Source organism: Lactuca sativa, chromosome 7, assembly GCF_002870075.4.
Source record: "Lactuca sativa cultivar Salinas chromosome 7, Lsat_Salinas_v11, whole genome shotgun sequence".
NCBI lineage: Eukaryota > Viridiplantae > Streptophyta > Magnoliopsida > Asterales > Asteraceae > Lactuca > Lactuca sativa.
In genome coordinates, this window is record NC_056629.2 from 49,110,260 (window position 1) to 49,120,265 (window position 10,006).

Below are 10,006 nucleotides of genomic sequence, written 5' to 3' on the forward strand. Positions count from 1 at the left end.
GCGAGAACGATAAAAAAGGCATTCCATGTCCCCTTCCTTGTTCAAGTTCCGATTACTTGACTTCTAACCAGTTTCAGAATCAATGATATAAGAGAGGAGTTACATCCTCTTGCCACCATAATGGAGCACTTAAAATCTTTTATAAACATAATGACGTTATTTTTAATCAACTTCCAAAATTTCTTTAAATAATTGGAAGTGAATACATTTGGATCTGGTGTCTTGCCATTAATAGAATACAACAAAAATTTTTGATCTTCGATTTGGAAAAAAGAAATTAAATATTTTCATACATTTCTTCGTACATATTTTCTTATTAATTTTAAATGGTGACATATTTTACACGAATGTATTAAAATATTATTATTTTTATTAAATATAACATATGTTATCATTTCAGCTTGATAGAAGGATATGTAATAACAATATGTCATTATTTAAGTTTGATAGAAAGATATGTAATAACAAAATGTATGAGGATATTTAATTTTTTTTTTTTTAGAAAATGACTCTAGCAGCCCTATCTTTAAAGAAGACTTTTTAAAATTTATTACATGGAGATTCTTTTAAATTTGTTACAAATCTATTTGGGACCATTATACGTAGGATCATGAAACTTTGCCGAAAAGAAATTCCAAGCCTCACCGGTGATCATTCACCCATAAACCATCAATATATAGTACATATTATTTGCATTGCTTCTATTTTAAAGATTACATCATAAAAGTATTGGGCAATGACTTTCACATCCACGTTAATATTGAATATTATTAAAAAAATATATAACTAAAAAAATAAATCCATTAGTTTGGATTGTAAAAGCAACTCCAGTAATAATTAATGCAGTAACAATTCTCAAGGATCTACAACGTAATCATATTTTATTTTGCTGTAATCTTATCATTCAGGTGAAGAATTAGAAATGATACATGCTTGTAAAGATATCAACAGAACCTGATCACGTAATCTGATTCTCGGCAGGTAAAAGTACTAGTCATATCGTCAAAAGCATAGGTAAAGGAAGTCGGGCAAGCCCGCTTGAAATACTGCGAGTATTTTGTTGGTTTGCATCTATTTGGATTTTGAAACTGCCCAGTACAACAAAATTCCGGCGACTGAAACGCCGTGCATGCACTTTTACATGCAACAATCTGTCCACGATCCCCTCTAACTAGCAAATTAGGCGGACAATGTAAGTTCAAATCCGTGTCACATCTAACACTGGGACAAAGGCCAGAGTCATCCTGTGGAATTATCGAGATGGGAATGTTGTATCCGTCTAACAGGCTCACATCATAGAAATCCACAGGGCTGTCGAGGGTGAACTCTGCTAGAGAAGCTGGGGGTTCACCGCCGGCACCATTACAGTAGATACCACTTCCACAATCACCGGTGGTGCATGTTCCCAAACCATAAACATTGAATGTGCATCCAGTTCGACCCCAAAACCTGCCGGACCATCCTTTTGGTGCTGTTAAATTCCTTGATTGTAGAGGTTTCAGCTCAAGACCACCTTCCATGAGTAGCGGTTGTCCTCCAGATGCTTGGATCCCCGGCCATATGGTCTTGTTGCATCTGTTTTGCAATGTAAAAACCATTGCGTCAACACCTGAAAGAAAAATACAAAACGTTAATTAATATCTAGAGACAGTTAAAGTGAATTAAAGATAGTTTTTCTTTAGTAATTACCGCAAGAAGAAATAACTACGAGAAAGAAATGCAAAAACGCCATATGGACGACGGAGGGAATAATGTTTACAAGTGTTAGATACATATTTATATAAGAAAATGTAGGTAAATCTATTGAGATGCCAATTTCATGGTAATAAAGATTTATTGAATTTCAGGTACACAGTTATGCAGCACAAAGACTACCACACTCAATTTAGATTCTTTTGCACACGGTACAATCACAAAATTCTTTTGAAGAATATCCAGCAACATCACACGGATTGCCATATCCCTTTTCTTTTTACAAATAATTCAAAGGTGGATTTCCTCATTTAACAATCCAACGGGTTATAATGCATATTCTCTCTCAAGAAATCATACAATTTCCCTCCACGTGCTTTAAAATTTGACTGCCTTAAATGATAGATGGAGTGGACCAAAATCCAACTCGACGTCGTTCCTAATCTCTTTTTCAGACTTTCTCCAAGTGTTTTGTCACAATGAAAATGGAGATCAAAAGTTGGTATGAAGAGCCGAACACTACAAGAAAACAAAGCATTAGCGGCGACATCTAGCAATAGCGGCGACATGTAAATGACGCGTTACATGTCGCCGCTATTGCTAGGCGTCGCCGCTAATGCTTTGTTTTAGCGATCTGCGTCATTCTCACCCCATCCGTCCGATTTGTTTTCAATCTAACGGCTGTTAAGGAAAGCGGAAAGGCGCGCTGACTTTTCCCTCCGCTTGTCGCCGCTAATGCCCATATGTCGCCGCTATTGCCCTAGCGTCGCCGCTAATATTGATAAATGCAGATATCCTTCACAGATTACCTTTCTGCCATTTTTTTTCTTACCTTTCTCTCGTTTTTCTCTCTTCCTTTCTTCAATATCGCGAGTTTTTTCCAACTTGGTGGACTAGGAATTGCTTGTCGGACCGGTGCTAGCCCCTCCTTCCCCCAAGACAGCCACAATACCGCCTCTGCCCCAAAAACCGACAACATTTAGCCAAATTCCGAAATCGCCCCAATCAAGGTCGAATTTCTCATCTTTTTTATGATTTTTCTGTTTTGATGTTAATTTAGATGATAAATTGTGAGTATTTTTCAATTTTGTTGAATGATGATGCTTGTATTTTGAGATATGAAGTGGTTATGCATTTTGTTGAATTATTTTGTTGGATTGTATGATTTTGTTGGATTGTGTGTTTTTTTCAGATTTGTGGGAATTTTATTATGTATTTTGTGTATGTTTTGAAATTTATGTTTAGATTACATTGGCTTAAAAATAAAATTTGACATGAATATATACATTTGTTGGATTGTAATAAATGTTTAAACCACATTGCCTTAAAATGAAATTTAGATATATATATATATATATATATATATATATATATATATATATATATATATATATATATATATTTGTATGAAATTGGAATATGCAAATTGGATGTATACATTTGGCTTAATTAGGTTATTAATAGCAACTTACTTCTAGTAATGTATTGTATATGGTTTCAAAGTGCTTAATTTTGTTAGTGACTTAATGTTTGGCTTGAATTAGATGAAATTGGCTTAATTGTAATTTATGTATACATTTGGCTTAATTGTATAAAATTACTTAAAAAAAATTAAACTAATAACAAAAATTAAAATATTAAATTAATTAGAAAATAAAATTAATTTACCTTTAGAATCAAATTAATGTTAATATCAAAATAAAATAAAAATACTTTTTTAATTAATTGTAAAATCAACTTAAAGTAGTTTTAAAATCAAGTTAATGTTAATACTAAAATAAAATAAAATTACTTTAAAAAATTAAACTATAACAAAAATTAAAATATTAAATTAATTAGAAAATAAAATTAATTACCTTTAGAATCAAATTAATGTTAATATCAAAAAAAAAAAATTACTTTTTTAATTAATTGTAAAATCAACTTAAAGTAGTTTTAAAATCAAGTTAATGTTAATATTAAAATAAAATAAAATTACTTAAAAAAATTAAACTAATAAAAAAAATTAAAATATTAAATTAATTAGAAAATAAAACTAATTTACCTTTAGAATCAAATTAATGGTAATATCAAAATAAAATAAAATTACTTATTTAATTAATTGTAAAATCAACTTAAAGTAGTTTTAAAATCAAGTTAATATTAATATTAAAATAAAATAAAATTACTTAAAAAAATTAAACTAATAAAAAAAATTAAAATATCAAATTAATTAGAAAATAAAACTAGTTTACCTTTAGAATCAAATTAATGTTAAAATTAAAATAAAATAAAATTACTTTTTTAATTAGTTGTAAAATCAACTTAAAGTAGTTTTAAAATCAAGTTAATGTTAATATTAAAATAAAATAAAATTACTTTAAAATCAAGTTAATGTTAATGTTGGTCATTACAACTTTAGCTTTAATTAGGTTATTAATAGCAACGTACTTTAGCTTTAATTAGGTTATCCCGTGTTGGAATACTTTTTGAATCATCAACTTTATGAATACTCTACTTGATTTTTGTTTCCTGTAAAGTAAACATTAAACACTAAATTATGTTTCAGTTGCCTCATGTCTATTGATAAAAGCTGGACTAATAATCCACATCGTCAATCTCCTGAGTTCCAGCTAGGACTTGACACTTTTGTCGAGAAATCCATGTTACACCTAGATTGTAAAGGTGAAATCAGATGTCCGTGTGAGAAATGTGATAATCGTTACTTCATAAATCCAAAAGCAATGAGACGTCATGTTCGTATATATGGTTTCAGTCAATCATACAAAACATGGATATATCACGGTGAATCTTTAATCCCTCCAGTTGTAGATGCCGTATCGCCAAGCAACGGGATGGTTGATGTTATTGACGATGTTATGTGGGAGTCGAGAGAAAACGATATAAACCTCGATGAAGGAGCCTCAAATACAGGGGGTAGTGGTGTCGATGATGATTTTGAAGAGTTGTTAGAGGCAATCGAAACCAAGTTATATCCTGGTTGTACATTTTCATTCCTTGATTTTTTAGCAAAGCTGATGCATATGAAGGTCAACAACAAATGGACTGATAGTTCATTTGATCAGCTCCTTGAGTTGTTGCATTCGGCATTTCCACCAAACAACAAGGTTCCCCGTTCATATTGTATATCTTACAATTTCGCAGGGTAACTAACTTTTATTCATATTGTATTTCTATATTATACATCTTGTAATTTACAGGCTGCAGATGAGGTTTACTTGGGCAATACTCTTGGCCATGATGGCCAATGTTATGGGGCTTGGACATGGAGGTGATGGAGCCGAGGATCCACCACCTCCAGGAGGCTTTCGTCGTGGTCAACACGAATAGGATGGTGAGTTTTATTATGATATATTTATTAACTATTTTTATTATTTTATAATAAGTTATTGCGACTAATATTTTTAATTGTATTTTTTCAGCCGAGCTTCCAAAAAAAGAAGGGGCATGTCAAAAAATATCGACTTGGGAAAGTTGATAAGGGCAAATAAGGGAAAGCCCGTAGATTTGGATTTCGACAGGTCAGGCAGCGTGGTAATTGGTTCACACATGAAATTGGGAGGTATTTGTGGAACAATGTCCCTTTCAACGTATCTAGTTGGGACAATGTTTCCCCCGCCTTAAGGAACGCAGCAGTTATACATCTAAAGGTGACTTGGATACAATTTTAAGTTTAGTTGTGATTGTTATTTAATTAACTAAATTTTTTGTGTTTTGCAGAATAAATTTGATTTGGATAAGGTTAACATGGATCCGTAGTGTGCTCAATTGTTGCGGAGCATTGATTCGAGTCTTGCAAAGGTTTACAGAGGCCGAAAAAGTAAAGCTCATTCTTATTTTAAGGAAATCGGGGGGCCTGCAGATATCCACGCCACATTAAACAACCCCCCTAACGGAATGTCACATGAAAATTGGGCGAAGGCAGTTGAACATTTTCAAACGCCAGAATTTTTAAGGCGCTCGGCGTCAAACAAGGAATGTCGTGCAAAACAAGTAGTTGTAAACAGAGGGGGGTCGAGCTGATACAGCAATGCATGTTTCAAAGAAGTAAGTTATGATATATTTAAATATTTATTTAAAATATAACTAATCTAAATTTTAATGTTAAATAGGATATCAGTCGAATCGAAGCTTTTCGTAAGGCTAATTCCAATCGCCAAGGAGTATTTTATAGTCCTGCAGTCGAGCAACAATATGTAAGTGGTTAATTTGTAATTTTCATATAAGTGTTTATATCGTCAAAGGTATTTAGTAATCTAATTTTTATGATTTTATTATTTTTAAAAAATACAGAATGTTTTACTCGAAGAGATAAACCAACGAACCCAAGCTACTTCTGAGGCAAGCGGTCTAGCACCAACTGATATAAAAGATTGTTTTGAAAGAATATTGGGTGTTCGACGCAGACATATCATAGGCATTGGGTGTAAACCCCCTACCGTTGTGTCTATATACGATCAACAACAACCACTGACACAAGAACAACCACAATCACAGGTAATTGTTAGTAAATGTTATAATGGAAAGTAGAATGCTATAATGATATGTTGGTTATGATTTGATATGTTGATATTTTGTAGTTTGGTAATTTTTGGAAAGTAATGCTATAATGGAAAGTAGAATGGTATAATGATATGTTGGTTATGGTTTGATATGTTAATATTTTGTAGTTTGGTAATTTTTGGAAAGTACAATGCTATAATGGAAAGTAGAATGGTATAATGATATGTTGGTTATGGTTTGATATGTTGATATTTTGTAGTTTGGTAGTATTTTGGAAAGTAAATGCTATAATGGAAAGTAGATGTATGTTTAAGTATTTAATATGTTGATATTTTGTAGAATGGTATAATTAATTATAATGTTATTCTGATATGTTGTTAATATATTTTGTTTTCTTTATAGTTGCAAATGCTGCAAACAATAGTACAGGACCCGACCTGTTCTGCAGCATTGGAAGAGTGGTTTCGCTCATTGCCGCCACCAAATAATGAAGGAGATGATGATCAGGACAAGTAGTTATTTTAGGATTTTATGAAACGTTTTGTAATTTGGAAGAATACTTAATGTGTTATGGATTAATATTTTGGATTGATTGTATAATATGTATTAATATTTCTATAAAAACTTATCAGATTTTTCAAATGCTATATGGATTAATATTTGGATTGATTATAAATTTAATGTTAAATACATAAACACAAAAAAAAATCAAAAGAGTATTAGCGGCGACAGCTTTTGTGGCGACATGAAGGTATTAGCGGCGACAACCTATTAGCGGCGACGAGTAGCATTAGCGACGACGCGCAGTATTAGCCGCGACTATGAGTATTAGCGGCGACATTAAGCGTATTAGCGACAAAACAATATCGACGACGCATTTGCAGCGACTAGTCGCCACTAAAGGTATTAGCGGCGACACGCATAACCTTTAGCGGCGACACGTGTCGCCGCTGTTGCCCAATTTTCTTGTAGTGGAATAGAGCTACTAACAAGTATGGTTTTATCTATTTGGTTTTTGCTAAAGATTTTGTATGTTTTTATCACATAGATTGTACATATGCTTCACACTCATAGATGCATGAAGTGCTACTATCACATGCAAAAGGTCAGCTGGATCACCACATTGTTATGTGGTCCAATGGATGAAACACTCTCATTAGATCTCTACAGAGCCAACGTCGCGGCTAAAGAAACCACGAAAACAGATTTGGCTGCAAGTATGCTCACATAGTAAGAGATTTGGTAGGAACTGGTGAGCCAGAATGAAACGATGCCGGAAATCGTTTCAGTAGGTGATGAAGTATGGGAGCTCGTGGGAGCAGCCGCAATGTGCAATAGAGGCGACTCAGTCAAGATGCAAAGATGTCGTCGGTGATCCAGATGTGACTGAATCAAAGGTGATCCAACGATCAAAGCAAACAAGACCACCATAGCATATCCAGAAGACGCCATTGTTACGGATTCAAGAAATAATTGAAAGTATCGTGAGTGGTAGTTAAAGGATAAAGTGGGAGACGATAATTACTTTAATATGTATTATCCTATATAATAAAATAATAAATGCATCAGTACGTATAGTTAGTATTGGTTGCTTTAATATGCATTATTCTATAATAAAATTAATATTTATGGTGATATAACAAGGATAGTAGTTTCTATTTATCTATATTGTTCATCTATAAAAAAATAGTCATTAATAATTACACCCGTTTGAGTTGATAAGATTTTTTATATTTATAGTTGATTGTTTTTTGAAAATAAAAAATCGTTTTTAATGTGCCATATTATAAAAGAACATATTTTAATGTATATAATGAAAATAAACAATGGGTGTAATGCTCTAAAATGAAATGTCGGTATCTTTTTTTTAATGTCTGATCAGCCAATACGCAACTATTATTTTCATTTGCATTTAAAATTCTATCACAACTGTTATTTATTTTTTTAAAACATAGTTGTCTTCTTTTTAAACCCACCTCAACTACGTTAGAATAAAGTTTGTAGTAAAACTGAAAAATAAAAGGAATGGATAGGATGAGAGTACGACTGATTCTCTTTTAGGCTTACAAGTAGTGGCGGATTTCATGTGGGGCACCTGCTTTTCCGGCAGTACAAAATTTTTCGATTTTTTTTTTCTTTTTTTTACCGTTTGTGCTACTACTTAAAAAAACCGGCTACTTCTAAAAGAATATGACAACTACTTAAAAAAAATGTAAACACGTTGGATCAATTAAGCCCCAATAATTAATAGCTCAAACACATTTTTATTTTAATCCACCTAATATTAGCCGAAAAGAAAAGAAATAAAAGAAAATAGCCCAAATAAAAAAATGACCCAATTGTCCAATTAGGTCCAAGAGTCCAAGTCTAATTCCTTGAATCACAAAAGAAAAAGAACAAAAAAAAAGCAGCCTTGTTTTTTACTGTTCGTGAGTTCGTCCTCGGTCCTCCTCACATGCGGCAATCGACTTCATTCTTCTAATCTTCTTCTTCGAGTTCGACTTCTAATCCACAATTTTCAAGTGCAAAAATTGATTTCCAACTTCCAAGTGCAAAAAACAACTCCAATTCAAGGTCCAAACCCTAATGAAGCAAGTAAGTATTTCTAATTTTCTATGGTTTTCGAATTTATAGTTGTAATTGCTAAGCAAAATTCAAAATTGCTATGGTTTATAGGTTATAGAGTAAATTACATGAAAGATCCCTATGGTTTTAGGTAATTTGCACGTTTGGTCCTTAACTTATTTTTTTAATTCGACAGGTCCCTACTGTTTTTTTTGCTACGCACTTGGTCCTTACTATTTGTTTTTGTTACGTGTTTAGTCTCTGTCTTACCTAAAAATACTATTATTAAAATAGGAAAACATGGTGGGGTAGGTAAGATAAGGTGAGGGGGGCAAGGTTGAGGGTGTATTTATTTAAGTAAAATAAAAAAATCATGGAAAAAATAGCATTTTTAGGTAAGATAGGGACCAAACGTGTAACAAAAACAAACAATAGAGACCTTCCAAGTTAAAAAAATACGTTAGGGACCAAGCGCAAATTATGCTAAACCATAGGGACCATTCGTGTAATTTACTCTAGGTTATAATTGCTATGAATTTATTAGATATTTGGATGATTTGGTAAAATTGCTATGATATTATAAAAATTATTGTTTGATTAGTTGTAATTTCTATGATTTTTATTGAATTGATTGTTTGATATGTTAAATTGCTATGTTTTAGGTTTACATGTTATTGTTTGATTAGGTATTAGGTGAAGTTATTTTTTGATTAGGTTAAATTGTTATGTTTTTATAGGTTAAAGTAAGTGGTTTTTTTACCAAAAGACCAAGACCTAATCCTAATGAAAGTGGAGAATGATGTTCCTAAACACCAATCACCAATCAATCAATCCCTTTCGTTTCTAATTCTAATACAACCCCACAAACACCAATCACCAATCAATCAACCATTCGGTTTCTAATGCAATTCCACAAACACCATGCTCTAATGAACCTAATGATAATGTTGATTTGAAAGATCTTCCAAAGGACACGACTGATAGGCCAAAGATCACAAGTTATAAATCAAATGTAAGAAATGATGTAAGAAAAGCGTATTTGCTTCAAGAACCTTGTCAAATAAGGTTACATAAGTTTCCAAAAAAGATAATAGGTGATAGATTTAGAAGATTCGTTCCTTCATGGTTTGATGAATTTGATTGGTTTGAATATACTATGGAAAAGAATAGAGCATATTGTTTATATTATTATGTTTTTGGAGACCTAATGAATCAAAGAGGAGGGAGAGATGCATTTGTTTCCCAA

At 32.2% G+C, this 10,006-nt stretch overlaps 1 protein-coding gene across 1 annotated transcript; it reads right to left on the reverse strand.

Annotated features, from left to right (window-relative positions):
* Positions 1-517: 517 nt before the first annotated feature.
* LOC111891388 (pathogenesis-related thaumatin-like protein 3.5) lies at positions 518-1,732 on the reverse strand. The gene is made up of 2 exons (XM_023887434.3): positions 1,690-1,732; positions 518-1,609 (listed from the first exon to the last, which is right to left on the reverse strand). Exons 1-2 carry the CDS (start codon positions 1,730-1,732, stop codon positions 945-947), a joined length of 708 nt encoding a protein of 235 aa, XP_023743202.1. The 3' UTR covers positions 518-944.
* Positions 1,733-10,006: the final 8,274 nt, after the last annotated feature.